Here is an 18237-nt window from a genome sequence, read left to right as displayed (position 1 = left end):
AACCACTGCGAGGAGCAGAGCCGAGAGCGAAGAAACCTGCTCCACGCAGAACAGACTCCAAAAAGCACCTAGTTGTTGAGGGGCTTCGGAAACGGACTTGGAGGAGGAGCTGGGGTACACAGCCAGAAACGACAGGAAACCGCAGGCAACATTCAGAGCGTTCCTAGCAAATGCCGAGGGCACAGCTCATGACTTGATAGAGGCCGGCCAAAATGGCGGCGCGTCACGTGAGTAGCGCAATGACGCACACTGCGGCCCGCACGGAGGCCCCGCCCAGCCTCACCCCCCACGCACACTTGCACTGAATTTTGCCCCCCTCCCCTGCCCCCTGCTTGGTGTAGATTATGCCGCCAGTGGCGGCCCTGACTGCCGAGAAACAATTGGCTGTTGAGTGACACTGATTCTCCCTGCCCCGCCTGACCCTGAGAAAGAAGCACGTCCCTCGCCTCGAAAGGGGGGTGGGGAAGTGGGTAGTGAATTCGGATCCACTTGGGAGGGGGGAGTGGAAGTTCCCGCCCCGGACTGCAGCGAGGCGGCAGCCACAGGTAAGTGGGGGGCGGGGTGGGACGAGCGCCCCTGGCCCGAGGCGGGAAGGGCGCGGGAGCGCGGTGCCGGCGGGGACTCTGAGCCCGTCGCGCGCCGGGTGGGGGTCGCGCGCTGGCGGCTCAGGTGGGGGAGGGGCACGGCGGAAGGGGGAGGGGCTGCGTGGGGGCCCGGAGGAGTGCGCTTCCGGCCCTCGCGCCTTTGCTGTGAGAGGTGTCCTTTCAGTGGTTGGTCTCCTCCCTGCCCTCGGCCCCAAATGAAAATAAAGCCAAGAGTTTGGTGCCGCGGGCGGTATTAGGCTAGAGGCCCGCCTTCTGCGGTCGGAGGCCGGAGGTCGCGGTCTTGGGCTAGCAACCGGGGAGGGGAGCGTGGCCTTGACCGGGGTGCGGTGTCCGTTCTGGGCCCGTGTGTGCCTGCTTTGGAGGACGAGAACTGTCATCCCTCAAGCAGCTTACAATCTAGTGGGGACGCAGTTAGTGCCGTAATCGAACCGTGTTGGAAGGGTGCGGCTGATGGGCAGGAAAGAGAACAGGTTTTTACGTGGCTGGCACTGACAAAAAGTCATTTGTTTCCCGCCTGGACGACGGATAAGCCGAGGACACTTTTCTCTGTTTTTTTTTTTTAAATCATAAAGCAAGGACTAGGAATGTGGCTTAGTGGTAGATCACTTGCCTAACATGCTCAAGGCTCTGGGTTCAATCTCCAGTCTTGTAAAAACAAACACATAAGGAAGAGTGAAGCCTGGTATTTCTCAGCTTCAACTATGCCTTGGAGCGTGAAGCTTATCACTGAAATTATCATGAATGTTAAATAATGTTTGCTAGTTTTGTTAGCATTTGAAGAGCGTTGGGCCAATAGTTTTTGAGAGCACTTAACACTTCTAAGGCCATTTCAGTGCAGGTCTGGTAGGGATCATTGTTAAACTGGCCTCACCTATGAGAGTTTGTACAGTATTTTATCCCGAGACACTTGCTACTAACAGAATATGCGTTTTAGTAAAATGCTGGATTTCTTCCTGTCGACTTTACAATGTACCTTTTAGTTAAAATCCACGGTTCCGAGTTGAATGTGATAGCTCTTTAACCTTGTTTGGTCTGATATATCTGTGCAATACTGCTGTATCCCCAGTAGGTGGTAGTCCTTTCAAAAATGCCTTTTAGTAATGTCATCTCATTATAATGAATTTCCAAAGCAGGGCGTGATATGGCTGCAACTTTTCTTGTGCTTTAATTGCCCCGTTTCTAAAGGTGGGGTGAAGTAATCCTCTAAGGATATTTCTCTAGCCATTGTCCTATTAGTTTTAAATCAGTATTTCCAAGTAAACAAGGAAATAAAAGGGAAAAAAACATTCAACGTTAATATGAGCTTATTATTGCTATCCTAGGAACAGGATGTGGTCTTTGACTTCCTAGGACTTAACTTTCTGCTGGGGAGACAGAAAATTACTCCATTACAATACTATGATAAGTGCTATAAGAAGAAGGGGAACTTATGCTGTCTTGCTCATTAGCATATGTGCAAGACACTGTAAACATTAAGAGGAACCTGGAGCAGTCAGGAAAGATTAATCGAAGGGTATTCTGATACTCTTGGAAGAGAAGCAATACTGAATAAAAGAACACAGAGACTTCCGATTAATACAGTTCTAGCTTCAGGTCTTTCATTCACATCCAAATTAATCCACATAGCAAATTAATTTCTTTGAACCTTGATTTGCACATCTCTAAAACAGGAAATCCAGGATGACATTTAAAAACTCTTAGGTGGCCAAGGATGTAACTCGGTGGTAGAGTGGTTGCCTAGCCTGCAGAGAGCCCTGCATTTGATCCCCCAAACTGCTGCAAAAAAATAATAAAACCCCCATAATCTGATGCCTATCTTATAATGTTTCTTTCTTTGCAAGTTTTCTTAAGAGTGCCCTTTTTAAAAATATTTTTATTAGTTGTTGATGAACCTTTATTTTATTTATTTATATGCGGTGCTGAGACTCAAACCCAGTGCCTAACACATGCTACGCAAGCACTCTGCCACTGAGCCACAACCCCAGCCCCAAGAGTGCCCTTTCTTATATTCTCTGAATCTATGTTTTACTGCCGTCTTGTGATTCTGCCCTGTTTGTATAAGCTTTCAGCTGCAGCTTGGAGCTTGTTTTATTTTTAGAGAAAATGCTTTTTAGTCAGGTTCTCTGTCTCAGCAACTTGGGAGGCTGAGGTAGAAAAATCACAAGTTTAAGACCAGCCCCAGTAATTTAATGAGGCCCTGTTTTAAAAATTAAAAATTTAAAGGTCTGGGATGTAGCACCCTGGTTTCAATCCCCAGTACCCACCCTGCCCCAAATGTTTGTACACATAAAGTTTCTTCTGTTAAACATTTTTTTTTAAAACATTGTTAATTTTAACCTCAATTTTAGGAATATTAGTTAAGAAAAAGTGAGCATGTAGTGGCTTGGGAGGCTGAGGTAGGAAGATCTTCAGTTCAAAAGCCAGCCTCAGCAAAAGCAGGATGCTAAGCAAATCAATGAGACCCTGTCTCTGAATAAAATATAAAATAGGGCTGGGGATGTGGCTCATTGGCCTAGTGTCCCTGAGTTTAATCCCTGTACCACACCCCCCCCCCCCAAGAAAAAAAAAAGTGAGCAAATAAAGGTTATGCTGTGATAATTTCAATAAAACACATGTGAGCATGTGGTTTATAATAAGATAAAACCATAAGGCTGTGTTTAGGAAATGGTAGAATCATAGGAGTGATTATTTATGACATGATAGAAAATAGGTTATCTTCTTTTAGAAGACTGAGAAGAAATCAGACAGTATTTTTAATTTATTAAGAAAATTTTTTTTTGGTACTAGGAATTGAATGCAGCAGCACTTAATTAGTAAGATACATCCCTAACCACCCCCACCTACTTTTTTTGTTGTTGTATTTTTTATTTAGAGATAGGATCTCACTGAATTGCTTAGGGCTTTGCTAAGACGCTGAGGCTGGCTTTGTACTCATGATCCTCCTGCCTCAGCCTCCTGAGCACTGGGATTATAGGTGTGTGCCGCCACACCTGGAATTGATTAAGATTTGCCATTTTTTTTCTTTCTATTGTAAACTTTCCAAGTTAGAAAAAAGGGAAAAAAATTAAGAGGGAAAAATTAAAGCTGCTTTATGCATGAGGTGATCTTATGCATTTTATCTTTCTTCTTAAAATTTTTATTTCTTTGACTGGGGACTGAACCATGGGGTGCTTTACCACAGAGCTACATTCCCAGTCATTTTTTTATGTCTTATTTCAAGACCAGATCTTGCTGAGTTGCTGAGTATCTCACTGAGTTGCCTAGGCCAGCCTTGAATTTGGGATTCTCTTGCCTCAGACTCCGGAGTTCCTAGGATTACAGGTGTGCACACCATGCATAGCTTACTGCATCTTTTTTTTCAATGACTAAAAACAGTAGCTTCAATTCAGACATTAAAAAGGAATTTGTTTTCTGACTTCAAAAAACAAAAGGAGGTAAAAAGAATATGTATGTAAGCTTAAACTTCACAGTTAAGTTGGTGATATTAAGAGGCATATACCTAGATTTGCTATCTCAAATTTTTAATTGTGTATACTACTCATAACATAAAATTCAGCATTTTGAAATGTAAATAATTCAGTAGTGTTACGTATATTCACATGGTTGTACAGTGTGTGAAAAAGTTTTCCAGAACTTTTTCATGCCCATTAAGCAACCCTCCATTTCTTCACCCAGTCATTGGCAGTCTGGTTTAAAACTACTCTAGATAGCTCATATGAGTGAAGTCAGTGTTTATCTTTTTGCAACTGGCTTATTTCACTTAGTGTAATGTACCCATAGTTCATCCATATGGTAGCATAGTCAGAATTTCCTTATTTTCTAAACTGAATAATACTTTGTTGCAAGTACATACACTTTATTTATCCATTCATCCATTGATGAAATTTGGGATGCTTCTACCTTTTGCTTTCACCTATTGTGAATAATGCTGCTATGTGTATGCATAAATATCTTTTCAAGACCCTGCTTTTTTTTTTTTTTGGTGGTGGTATTGGGAATCAAACCTATGGCCTTGTAGTACTTGCTAGTAGTACTGCATCCTCAGCCCTTTTGATTTTTAATTTGAGACAGGGTCTCGCTAAGTTTCCCAGTGGGCCTCCAACTTGTAATTCTCCTGCCTCAGCCTCTCAAGTTTCTGGGATTACAGGCCTGTACCATCATGCCTGGCTTGCTTTCAAACTCTTTTGGATATGTATATCCAGAGGGGGAAATGCTGAGTCATTTGGAAATTCTGTTTAGTTTTTTGAGGTGCCTCCGTATTGTTTTCCATAACAGCTGGACCATTTTTCACTTCTAAAGTACAATTTTAGCTTCTCCCTATCCTTGCCAATATTTGTCACTTCTTTCTTTTTGTTTTTATATTAGCCATTTTAATAGATGTGAGGTGGTATCTTATTGTGGTTTTGCTTTTTTATTTCTCTAGTGATAATGATTATGATGTTAACTGTCTTTTCATATGCTTGCTAACCAGCTGTTTTTTTAAATATCTTTGCATGTAACCATAAATACCTTACATTTTACCCAGATCTTTTACCAGTATCTATCTATCTATCTCTCTCTCTCTCTCTCTCTCTCTCTCTCTCTCTCTCTCTCTCGGTAATTCTGGGGATTGAACTCAGGGGCACTCGACTAATTTAAATCAGCCCTATTTTTGTATTTCATTTAGAGACAGGGTCTCACTGAGTTGCTTAGTGCCTCTCTTTTGCTGAGGCTGGCTTTGAACTTGCAATCCTCCTGTCTTAGCCTCCAGTGCACCAGTTTACCAATCTCTTTGTTAGTGGTTCTCCTACCACTTGACATAGTCAGTCTCTTAAAATTTACATATTCTCGTTCTTACCCTGTTTGCATATCTTGCAGTTGATTATTTTGACCATCTAGATCTTTAGAAACTCCTTAGGAATGGTTTTATTTATTTATTTGTTCAACTTATACTCAATACATTGTTTACATGAAACTATGTATGCAATTAGAAACTATTCCCTAGCTTGTACTAAGGAGTATGTGTTCATGAACATACACATTCTGAGTGGGTAACATTGAAAATTTAGTCATATTATGCTATTTACTAAATTTAAACATGTACTTACGTGTGTCAGAATTCAGAAAATTTAAAATAGTAAGCAAGGAATATCTCTTTTTTATATACTACAGCTTTTTCCCTTTCATGGTGGCAACCAAATGATGAGTTTTACATGATTATATAGTATGAGATAAGTATTTTGTGGCATTTTTTATTTTAACTGACTTTTTTTCCTTTTAGTTGATTATGGAAGATTCCCACAAGAGTAACACTTCAGAGACTACACCTCAACCTGGTTCAGCAGTTCAGGGAGCTCATATTTCTCATATTGCTCAACAGGTAAGGCAAGGACCAAAGTTAGGAATATGTTGTAGGAAAGTTATTTCAGATATTTTATTACTAATCTTCAGAAAAAGAACTAGACAAGACTTTAAAATGTTGAAATATAAAGAGGGAAGGTGGATTTGACTTAAATCTCTTGTCAAAGACTTTTTTTTTTTTTTTTTTTTTCCCAGTAAGTAGTACTGGGCATTGGATCCAGTGGTGCTCTACCCCTGAGTCATAACCCCAGCTCTTCTTAAAACTTTTAGAGACAGGGTCTTGCTAAGTAAGTCACACAGGCTGGCCTCAAACTTGTAATCCTCCTGTCTCAGCTTCCTGAGTCTTGGGTTACAGTTGTGTGCCAACACATTCAGTTAAGACCAATTGGTTTTATTGTATTTTATATAAAGTATATTTAGAGTTGTTTTACTATGGACTTCTCAAAACCTAGAGCAGTAGATTTCATGTAGGAGAATTCTACCTACATGAAATGGAGGTAGAATTTCATGGAGAACAGTGATTTAGAATATTTTCTAATTTGTAACATCAGAAAGATGTGATTATTTGACTTTTGTGCTAACTTGAGACATAGACTAATGGTTTCAAGAGGTGAATCATCTTCATTTCAACAGATTTATCCTGGCTATATTGGAAATTTATTTATTTATTTGTTTTGTGGTACTGGGTCTTGAACTCAGGTGTACTCTACCATTGAGCCCTTTTTGTTTTTAATTTTGAGACAGGTTCTTGCTAAGTTGCCAAGGCTGGCTTTGAATTTGTCATCCTTCTGTCTCAACTTTCTGAGTCTCTGGGATTATAGGAGTGCCATTCTGTCTAGCTTAAATTTTTTTTCCTTTAAAAAATTTTTTTTAAAGTTGTTGATTGACCTTTATTTTATTTATATGCAGTGCTGAGAATTGAACCCAGCACCTCACACATGCCAGCAGCAAGTGTGCTACCACCGAGCCACAGCTGCAGGGCCCCCCCCCACCCCCCCACCGCCCGCTTTTTTAAAAATTTTTTTGAGATGGTCTTACTGGGTGTTGAGGCTGGCCTCAAACACAAAATTCTCCTATCTGGTCCTTTGTGTCCTTGTGTTTGGTCTCCAGTACTGAAAAAGACAAAAAAAAACCAAGCATACACAACAGGATCCTTCTTGTGCTTTGTGGAATTAAAGCAGAAAAACCAGTTAGGAGCTGTTATAGAAATGTACATGAGAAGTGATAGTGGCTTGAGCCAATGAGGTAGCAGTGTTGGTAGTGAGAGAAAGTTTGATTCTGGATGTCTGTTGATTGTAAAGCAAATAATATTTGCTCTTGCATTGGATGTCAAGTTTTAGAGAAAGATGTTAACATTAACTGCATAGTTGTTGGCTTGATTGAGAGTAGAAGAATGGAGTTGCCATTTATTGAGATGGACAATGGAACATTTTTCTTTTTTTTTTTTTGCTTTTTAAGGGGATATTGACAATCAAGAATTTGGTTTTAAGGGCTGGGGATGTAGTTCAGTGGAACAGTGCCTGCCTGGCATGTGCTAAACCCTGGGTGCAATTCCCAGCACTACCAAAAATAAATAAATAAATAGATAAATTTGCTTTTAGATTCGTTAAGTTTCTCATTCTTTCTGTATTAGTTTTCTATGCTGCAGAACAAATTACCACAAACTTAGGGGCATAAAACAATACACATTTATTAGCTCACAGTTTCTGTAAGATCAGACATATCTTAGCTGGTTCTCTTCTTTGAGATCTCAACAAGCTGTGGTCAAGGTGTTGACTAGGGCTGGGTTCTTGCCTGGAGATTAGACTAGAGAAGTCTCCACTTCCAAGCTCAGTTAGGTTGTTGGCAGAATTCATTTCATTGTGGCTGTAGGATTGAAAGCTTCAGTTTTCTGTTGGCTGTTGGCTGGATGCTATTTTTGTCTCCTAGAGGGTGCCTCTAATTCCCTGTCATGTGATTCTTTGCATAGGCAGGTCACAACATGGCTTCCTGCTTCTTTTAAGTCCAGTAAGAGAGTCTTGTGTAATATATACCATAATCAAGGAAATGATATCCCATTTCTTTGCCATAAAATGTAACATAATCATGGGAATAATATTGCATCAACTTTGCTATATTCTGTTGGTTAGAAGCAAATCACAAGTCCTCCCTCACTCAAGGGGGGAGGATGGAATGTAGCTCAATGGCAAAGTGTTTGCCTTGCATACACAAAGCCCTTGGTTTGATCTCTAGTTACTCCTTCTGTCCCCAGAAAAAAAGACACACTCAAAGAGAGAGTAGACATGAACACCAGGAGATTCGGATCACAAGGACCACCTTAAAATCTGTCTACCAGACAATCCAAGTAGATTTATCCTGTAGGAGTTGGATATACCTGAGTCTGGATTTTGGGGGAGAGGTCTACATTTAGGAATTATGGACATATAGATAATACTGAAAAAATGGGGGCTCTAGCTGCTGCCTAGGATGTAGAAACCTGGATAGAGTGTTGCTTATATCTGAAACAAAAATTATGTAATCTGCAGACTCATAAATTTTCTTGAACCCACAGAGATAGGATATGTGCATGGCATTTGTGGCAGAGTACAAAACAAGGTCAGACTGTCTTACCAGGGAGAAAGAATAATTTAGCTAAATTTTTAATGAATTATAAAGTTCAGGAATAGGCTAGCATGAGAATCCAGAATCCTCCTGTCTTAGCCTCCAGTGCACCAGTTTACCAATCTCTTTGTTAGTGGTTCTCCTACCACTTGACATAGTCAGTCTCTTAAAATTTGGAGCTGCAGACATAAGAGAGTTCTTATCTTTTTATAGGCTTTTCTTGAAGGATCGCTAACATTTGCTCATAAGAAAGCTGGGGCAAGGAGTGGGGGTGGGGTGAGCAAAAGAAACCAGAGAAAACCTGTCTGTATGGGTCCAGGCCTGCTTGGACCATTTTTTTCCTATGGAAAAAGAGTTTAAAACCACTGGAGAAAGGGATCAAACCCTTTTTTCCATGGTGTCTGGAAGAAATAGAAAAGAAAAAGAAAACCGACAACCCTGAGGAAAGGCAGGAAACTGTCCTGGTTTCACATCATTAGTGTTTCTGCCACTAGGAGAAAGCCCATCTACTAAAACCTAAGAATATAGGTCCCACCTGAAACTGAGACAGGGACAGGATAATAGAGAACCTTCCCTCTTCTGCTTTCAAGTGTAGCAACAACAGTCTATCCCTGGGGGAGGAACAGGAGTATGGAGAAAGCCTCTTGGGGGGAACTGCAGAGAGACAGCCTGAAGCTGAGGATGGAGCAAGAGCAGTGAGAAAAACCCTCTGGCAAACCAGCCCCCCCACCACCCCAAGCAGGCCCCACTAGAGATTTAAGCTGGTTGGTACACTTTAGCTAACCATAATAAACTCAGCCCAGTTTGATTTCTGAATAGATTGGCTCAATCCTCCCCCACTTAACACACACTTATGATATAGAAGAAGAATCATATCCATTTCTAAGCATAAATACTATTTGCCTCAGTCTGAACTATCTTACACATGATGTCCATCATTCAGGCAGAAATTATGAATTGAAACATCAAAAAAGCAAGAAAAAAATGACTTTCCAGAAATCAAAATAATTAACAGAACCAGATTCAAGATGATCTAGCTGTTGGAAGTATCAGATAATGAATTTAAAATAATATGTTATTCTAGTGTTCATCATGCCTGAATGGATGGGGAACACCAGCAGAGGGATGGAAACTATATGAAAAATCAAATAGAAATAAAAATGGTAACATAGATGAAATGGTGTTTGAATTTATTAGTAGAGTTTCCTCAAACACAACTGAGGAAATAATCTGTGAATTTGAGCCAGTAGAAATTGTCAAAATGGAAAACAGAACATTCAAGAACTGGGGGACTACATCTGTTTAATGTAAGTGTAATCAGTCATGGAACTAGATGAGATTACTGAAAGGTGGATATCATTGTAACGGTTGATTTGAATTGCCAACTTGATTGGATTAAGAGATGCCAATGATTAAGAGGTTTCTGGGTGTGTCATCGAGGGTGTGTGCAGGAATGATTGGCATGTGGTATAGCCTACGGGAGACCCTCCCTAAGCATGGGCGGCACCATCCAATAGGATGATGGCTTGGGTGGAATAAAAGTTGGAAGAACAAGGAAGCAGCAGCTTTAACGGTTCTTGATTGCTGCTGTGATCATCTGAGGATATTGGACTGTCACTTCTTCACTCTTCTAAAGTGGACTCTGCCAGTGATTCTTTAGGGAGTTTCCAGAAGCCTTTGGTTTTGGACTAGGGTAGCACCATTGATGCCTCTTGTTCTGGAGCTTCAGCCTCTTGGACTACGCAGCTCCTGGTTCTTCCAGCTCTCCAGCCTGTAGACGGCCATTGTGGACTATCCAGCTTCTGGTCGCATAGCCAACCTACTAAATCCTCTTTTTGTAATTATACTTCCCATTGATTCTGTTCCTCTAGAGAACCCTAATACAATCAACAAAGAATGAAGTTAGTGATTCTGGGCCTCTTTTGTTTCAACTATCATTCTGTAAATAGTTGTTCTTTTTGCCATCTACTTAGTGCCTTGTCTTTTGCATTTTGTGCTGTTTAAAATGGCTCCAAACATAGTACTTTAGTGCTCTCTTGTGTTCCCAAGTGCAAGAAGGCTGTAATGGAGAAAACAGCATGTTGTTTTTGATAAATTTCATTTAGGCATGAATTATAGTGCTATTGACTGTGAGCTCAATGTTAATGGCTTAACAACATGTTTTAAATAAGGTATGTTTAAGTAGAAATACACATAAAACAAGGTTATATATTGATCAGTTTTTGAGAATGTTGTGCCCAGGGACCTGCAGAAAGTTTCCCCTAAGGAGCAGTGGTTCTTTTTTTTTTTTTTTTTTTTTTTAGTTGTAGTTGGACACAACACCTTTATTTCATTTTATTTTTTTTGTGGTGCTGAGGATCGAACCCATGGTCTTGCATGTGCAAGGCACAACTCCAGCCCCAGTGGTTCATTTTTTGATAATTCATTGTATGTGGCAATTTTATACCTAACACAGATAACAGTAATCAGGTATATTTCACAACATGGCTCCTTGAAAGCCTTGACAAGAATTATTTCAGTAAAAATCTAATTTGATCCAAGAGAGCGTGGAAAGACAGGAGAAAATGAGTATGCAAGCTCATTTGACAACTCCTGAATGAATAAACAACTTCTTTGAGGAGTATTTTCAAAAGTGATCTAGGAAATAAGTTTTCTGAGGGGGTTGTAGATTGTGAAAGTTTTATTTTATTTTTGTGTGTGGGTGGTATTGTGGATTGAATCCAGGGGTACTCTACCACTGAGCTAAACGCCTAGTTATTTTTATCTTTTATCTTGAGACAGAGTCTTGCTAAATTGGGGAGGGTCTTGCTTCAGACTTTGATCCCTCTGCCTCAGCAGCTTGAGTTGCTGGAATTATAGGTATATATGCGAGATACCTGACTCTTTTGATTATTTTTAAAGATGGGATAAATTAACAGCTTTTTATGTACCAAAGGGAATGATGCATAGAGGGAGAAAATTTGATAATACAGGAAAAAAAAGAACAATTCTGGTATGGTGTCCTTATGAAAGGAGATGAAAATTAATCTACAGGTGGAGAAATTAACTTGATATGAGCACAAGTATATTATGTATAATTAGAAAGTAAATACATGTCAGGTGGGTAGACTGGGGATGAGATACTCTGAAAGTTTTCTTATAAATTTGGGGGATTTGTGTGTGAAATGCTTTCAGAATATAGGAAGAATAGTTTATAAAATAGTCTACTAAGAAGAGATTTCAGAAGCTGAGGATGTGGCTCAAGCGGTAGAGCGCTCGCCTGGCATGCGTGCGGCCCGGGTTCGATCCTCAGCACCACATACAAACAAAGATGTTGTGTCCGCCGAAAACTAAAATAAATAAATTATTAAAAATTCTCTCTCTCTCTAAAAAGAAAGAAAGAAATTTCAGTAGAGTAGGGATGTATGGTAGGATTGCTGGAGACCATTAATGATCTACTGGAGAAGTTTAGTTCTGTGTTTTCCTCTGGTCATATTCAAGTGTACTTGAACTATATATATGTAGTGGAACAAGAAAAAAGAACATTGAGAGTGCATGAGTGCATGCAGTATAGTGATTATCATGCTGGACATGACATTTAAGTTGTTTAAAGAAGGAAATTGGGCCTCAGTGGGATCAAGAGCCAAGAAAAGAGAGTAGGATCAATAGATGGTAGTTTCTTTTGTTGTATACAAATTGTTGAGTCCATGTACCAGAGGTAGAAAGTTTTGGAAGGAGGTAGTGCTTAGAATGAGGGATATTTGAATTTGACATTGTGGAGGGGTGCATATATTTGTAATGAAAGGGTTTAAGTCAGTGTTTCTCAACTGGGGGTGGAGGGGTAGTACTGCTTCCCTACTGAGATGTCTGGAAATTGTGTGTGTGTGTGTGGGGGGGGGGTAGGGTTGCTCCTGTTACTTAATGGGCAGAGCCAGATGCTAAATGTCTTGCATTGAACAGGATATTCCTGCACATGAAAGAATTGTCCTTTCCAAAATGTCTGATGAGAAACTCTTTAGGATATGACAAGAGGAATATGTGCCTGAGGAGAGTGAAAGACAGGGCTTTGAAATAGAGGTTGTCAAAAACAGAAGCCTGGTCAGTTACAGTGGTATGTACTTGTAGTCCCAGCTACTTGGGAGGCTGAGGTGGGAGAATCACTTGAGTTCAGGAATTTGAGGCCAGCCTGGACAACATAGTAAGACCTCATTTGAAATGAAATGAAACAAAATATAACTGAAAATAAATGAAATATAAGCCAGGAGCCTGTAATCCTAGCAGTTTGGGAGGCTAAGGAAGGAGGACCACAAATTTAAAGCCAGCCTCAGCAACTTAAGTGAGGCCCTAAAAGCAACTTAGCAAGACCTTGTCTCAAAATTAAAAAAAAAAAAAAAAAAAATTAAGGGTTGGATGTGGCTCAGTGGTTACATGTCTCTGTGTCTGTGTTTAGTCATTGGTACCTAAAAGAAAAAAAAAAAAAGAAAGATAATGGATGAAATGCCTGGGCATGGAAATATTAGATGTTGCATATTAAAATCACCAGATTATATGAGGAGTAGATGGGAGAGAACAGATTGAGCCAGATTCTGAAGTCTTAAATAAAGGGACATGACTGTCCCAAGAATGAGCAGTCTGTGTTACAAACTTCAAAATTGGGAGTTATGGGGAAGGACATGGAAGTATGAAGGGAAACACTCACCTATGTGTAGGCTCATGAGGAGTGCAGTGAAGAACTGTAGTAGAGGTGGTGGTCCTTAGACAGTAGCCAACTTTCAGTTATGGCAAGAAGAATTTCACTGAATTATAAAGTATATGTAGATTGAGAGACCGAGTTGTTTATTAGAAAGAACAGTGGATATAGTCAGAAGACCTGGTTTGAGTCCTGGCTTTGTCACTTACTTTATTGACTCTGGTACATTGTATAATTTACTTCTTAAAGAAGACCAGATATTCATCATCTGGAAATTAAAAGTGTTAGAATTGGTGATCTCTAAGGTCTTTTCCAGCTCATAACTGTCAGTGATACTCATATTATGGAGAAATTTGTATACTTTAACCAGGTGCATAGGAAATAAAGGATAACAATGATTACAGCTAAATTTACCTGCCAGGTGAATTTCCTAAGCATTTATACATTTTAAGGCCTTACCTTGTATCAACCTGTTCTTTTATAATCTTCTGGTCTTAGAGGTCACACAAGTAGTAAGTAGAGACATGATTTGCCTCCCAGCCCTTTCTTTGATGTCTTTCACAGTTTGGGTTTCCAGAAAGCAGACTAGAAAAGGGAGATTAGCACGCAAAGGGTTTATTAGGGGTACATCTGGGGAATTACCACCTGTAGATGGGAAGGAAGAGAAGGAATAGGATTGGGCAGAGGGAGAAGTTGAATTGTGATTCAGTCTCAACAGAGGCCTCAAATGACCCCATAGGAAGCTCTGAAGCCAAGTAGCTCTTCCGGATTGAGGTGTGGGGCCAACAGGTCGTTTATATTTCCTGTCAGCACCAGTCATTGGATTCTGACTGCACCAGGAAGGATAGTATACAACCTTGACTCTCCTTGAGGCAGATCTGAAGAGGGCCAGTAATTAACACTTTCTGCCAACAACTCTTCTAGGCAAGTGTTCTACCACTGAGCTAGATAGACAAGTAGCCCTCAGTATTGTATAGTTTTTTGGAGCAGTTGTAAATAATATTGTGTTGATTTTAAATTTTACTTGTTCATTTTTTGAGTATAGAAAAGCATTTGACTTTGTAAATTGATCTTGATCTTGTACCCTGCAACGTTACTGAACTCACTTGTTCTAGGAAGGATGAGTTGTGGGTTTTTGTTGTTGTTATTGTGTTTAAGATGTGGGGATTTTCTTTGTAGATAACCATGTAATCTGCAAATAGGGATGTTTTTGTTTATTCTTTTCCAGTCTTTTCTTGCCTTTATTGCACTGACTGGAACTTAACCACATTGAGTAGTGAGAATGGACATCTTGCTTTATTCCTGAACCTAGAGGGAAAAACATTCTTTCACCATTATGTTTGATGTCAGCTAGGTTTTTACTTTCTGAGTTTAAGGAAATTCCCAACTATTCCTAGTTTTCTGAGTTTTTGTTATGTTTTTTAAATGGAATGATGTTAGAGCTGGGCATGTGATACATACCTGTAGTCCCAGCTGCTGTGGTGAGAGGATTACTTGAGCTCATAGTTGGAGACCAGCATGGGCAACATACCAAGACCCTGTCTTGAAAAGAAATTTTGTACTTCTCAAATATCTTCTGTACAGCAGTTGGTACGATCTTACGAATTTTTTTTCTTCTTTGGCCTGTTGATGGGTTGTGTTACATAGGTATTCAAATGTTGAACCAGCCTTGCATACCTGGAATAAACTGCACTTGGACATGGCATTTTTTTATATGTTACTGGATTTAATTTGCTAATATTTTGTTGATAATTTTTATATTGAAATTTATAAGAGCTCTTGGTCTGTGGTTTTCTTTTTCTTTTTGGTAATTTATTTGTCCTCATAATATTAGTTGGAAAATATTCCCTTGTCATTTCTGGAAGAGATTGTATAAAATGTGTACTAATTCTACTCTAATGGGAGAAGAGACCCCGCTATGTATGTTTTTAGAGTTTTCTCTTTGTTTTCAGCTGTTTTGCAGCTTTATTTTAAGGTATTGTATTCAAAGATATTAGATTTCTCATTTGAGAGGGCACTGACTTGGAACAAGATGAATTGTCAACAGTGAGAATGGGCCTACCAAAACTTAAAAGTAGAAAACATTTTTCCCTGGCCATATGGGCTTAAGGAAGCTAGGAAAGTTAGCATATCATCTGTGTCCCCCCTTTATTGTTACTTGGCGCAAAATGAAAAATTGGTCAAATGTTCTAAGTGAGGAAATATAAATCTTTACATCTTTCAAGTTGGAAAAATCAAAAAGACACCCAGAAGAAATTGTAGAAATTCGCTTAGTGTCTTTAATTGGGAAATAATTAGTTAATTCACTGAACAGTTGTTTGTTTAGCATTCAGGCATGCCTGTTGACCAATACCAAGTGAGAGGCTGTAAAAATGTCCTGATTGGCAACTGGAGGCATAAGAGATCATGGAAAGAACACTGGGCTCTGGAGCCAGACAGGACCAGCAACTTAGTGTTTACTGTTGTTGGTCTTATTCAAAAACTTATGGAAATTTTCAAACCTATTGCGAATCAGAGATAATTAGGTTGAACCATCATGGTTTTCATCACCCAGTTTCAGTAATTAGTATTTTATGTTGTCTCGTGCCCCCACCTCTGCTGACTGAATGATGTTAAAGTAAATCCTAGATTTATCATTTTGGCTTTCAGTATGTCCATATGTATCTCTAAAATATAAAGATTCCTTTAAAGAACATAACCATAACTTTATTATTACACTTAAAACAAAAAGATAATATGAAATATCCATACAGTTCTTAAATTTTCCTGTTATTTATAGGACACATAGGCACACACATTTTTTAACACCTTGTTGAAACAGGAACCAAATAAGAAACATAGATGTAGGCTTTTTTTCCCTACCTTCCCATTTTGCTTTTATTATTCTTTTAATTGTTGTTATAATAACTGTGAAAAATATAGTATTAGTTCTTTTTACAAAGGAAGAAACTTAGGCCTTGAAAGGGTAAGTGATTTGATAAGCATCACAAAGGCTAGTGAGTGCCCTTTAGCTGAGAAATAGTCCTGCCTTATCAGGCTCCAAATCCTGTATGCTTTTCTGGAACTTGGATTCAAACACTGGCTGAAGAGGCTTCTTTCTTATGACACTCTACGAATTCCCTGCCCTACCTCCTTACCCAAGCATTTACCATCTTAGGTTACCCAATTAGCTAGCTAGGGAGAACATTTTAAGTTCAGATATCCCACGGAGTATGAGAAAAATCAGGGCTTTAGTCCAATTTAGAAGCCCTTAAAAAATCCTTTCCTTTCTAATTTTTCATTTATCTCTTCAAAGGAGTTCTGGGGTCATCCACAATATGCCAGTAGGTTCCACAGCTCTTGAGATGAAAAATTTCACTTTTCACTGTGGTAGCCATTAGCCACAATTTGGTATCTTAGTTTTAATTTAAATTAGTTAAGCTTACATACATTTAAAAATCACACCAGCCACATTTCAAGCACTTGAGATTAACATGGATAAGTAATCATACTGTATTTGTTATTTTTTGGTACTGGGGGTTGAACCCAGGGCACTTAACCACTGAACCACATCCCCAGCCTTTTTTTTTTTTTTTTTTTTTTGTGGTGGTGCTGGGGATTGAACTCAGGGCCTTGTGAATGCTAGGCAGGCACTCGACCAACTGAGCTATATCCCCAGCCCCACCAGCCTTTTTTTACATTTTATTTACAGATAGGGCCTTACTAAGTTGCTGAGGCTGGTTTTGAACTCACAATCCTCCTACCTCAGCCTCCAGAACCATTGGGATTACAGGCATGTGCCACCATGGCTGGCTACTCATTTTATTGAATTAGTTAATTTATTTTTAAATTTTATTTTATTTTGAGATGGGTCTCACTAAGTTGCTTATGGCCTTGCTAAATTGTTAAAGTTGGCCTTGAACTTGTGATCCTCCTGCCTGAGCCTTCCAAGTCACTGGGATTACAGGAGTGCACTACATTGCCTGGCTCAGGACCAGCTTTTTTTCTTCCCTTGAGAAGTCTCTTAGAATTTAAATTATCAGGTTTCAGAGTGAGTGTCAGAAGGGTGTGGACTTTGAGACCCTGAGTAATGAGCATTTTGTGAGGTTGGAAGAATAGTGTTAATAAGGGTGAGGGACAGCTACTAGCAAAATCTGGTCCCTATTTTTTTTCCTTTCCATTTGCCAGACCACAGTGTACTAAATCACATGGATTGCCAGAAACTCTTTAGAAATGATGGCTCTTAATCTTTTAGAACTGAAAATTAATCTCATTATAAGCTTTCTCCATTAATTGAATGGCTTCACTTGGGGTCTGAAAGGTAAGGGGATCTTTTATTATTTTTGAGTATAATGATAACTGTACCAGCTGGACTTAAGATTTGTGAATTGTTTATTCTTATTCTTTGGGTCTATTGCCAAAAATAAAAAAGGCATATTTCAGGAAGGTGACTTTCAGAGCCTAGAATTTTAGTTTGTGATTTAAGCCAAGACGAATGTATGAACTAGAGTTGTCCAAGGAAGATAAGATCTCTGTTAACCAAAAATATCTGAGAAATCTTCTTGAAAGAGGTAGAGGTGCTGGGCACAGTGGCGCATGCCTGTAATCTCAGTGGCTTGGGAGGCTGAGGCAGGAGGACCACAAGTTCAAAGCCAGCCACAGCAACTTTAATGAGGCCCTGAGCAACTTAACAAGACCCTGTCTGTAAATAAAATACAAAAAAAGGGCTGGGGAGCTGGCTCAGTGGTTAAATTTTCCTGAGTTCAATCCTGGGTACAAAAAAAGAAAAAGAGGTAGAACTGTTTACTGGCAACCTTGGGCAAAGTGTTCCCAACAGACCAGGATCAGCCATCTGTCCTAATATACCAATCAAAGACACTAGCAACAATGAAGGACAGAAAAGGAACTTTTTTTTTTTTTTTGAGATTTTTGTGATTTTTTTATACCTTTATTTTATTTATTTATTTTTATGTGGTGCTGAGGATAGAACTCAGCACCTTGCTCATGCTAGGCGAGCACTGTACTGCTGAGCTACAACCCCAG

General features: G+C 39.5%; 1 protein-coding gene across 3 annotated transcripts in view; it reads left to right on the top strand.

Annotated features, from left to right (window-relative positions):
- The first annotated feature begins 285 nt into the window (after positions 1 to 285).
- The window catches only part of Atf1 (activating transcription factor 1), a 45623-nt gene continuing 27671 nt past the window's right edge, over positions 286 to 18237 (top strand). Inside the window, exons 1-3 of one of the 3 annotated variants that reach the window (XM_071609844.1) lie at positions 286 to 545; positions 3826 to 3926; positions 5866 to 5964. In XM_071609844.1, coding sequence (XP_071465945.1) covers positions 5872 to 5964 — 93 coding nt within the window. In that variant the 5' untranslated portion in view covers positions 286 to 545; positions 3826 to 3926; positions 5866 to 5871. The remainder of the gene's footprint in view (positions 546 to 3825; positions 3927 to 5865; positions 5965 to 18237) is intronic. The other 2 variants (XM_071609843.1, XM_027949986.2) reach the window with 2 other exon arrangements.

The sequence above is a fragment of the Marmota flaviventris genome, chromosome 3 (assembly GCF_047511675.1).
Source record: "Marmota flaviventris isolate mMarFla1 chromosome 3, mMarFla1.hap1, whole genome shotgun sequence".
NCBI classification, from domain to species: Eukaryota; Metazoa; Chordata; class Mammalia; order Rodentia; family Sciuridae; genus Marmota; species Marmota flaviventris.
Note: the sequence above shows the minus strand (reverse complement) of the source record. Positions and strands in the feature narration are given on the sequence as shown.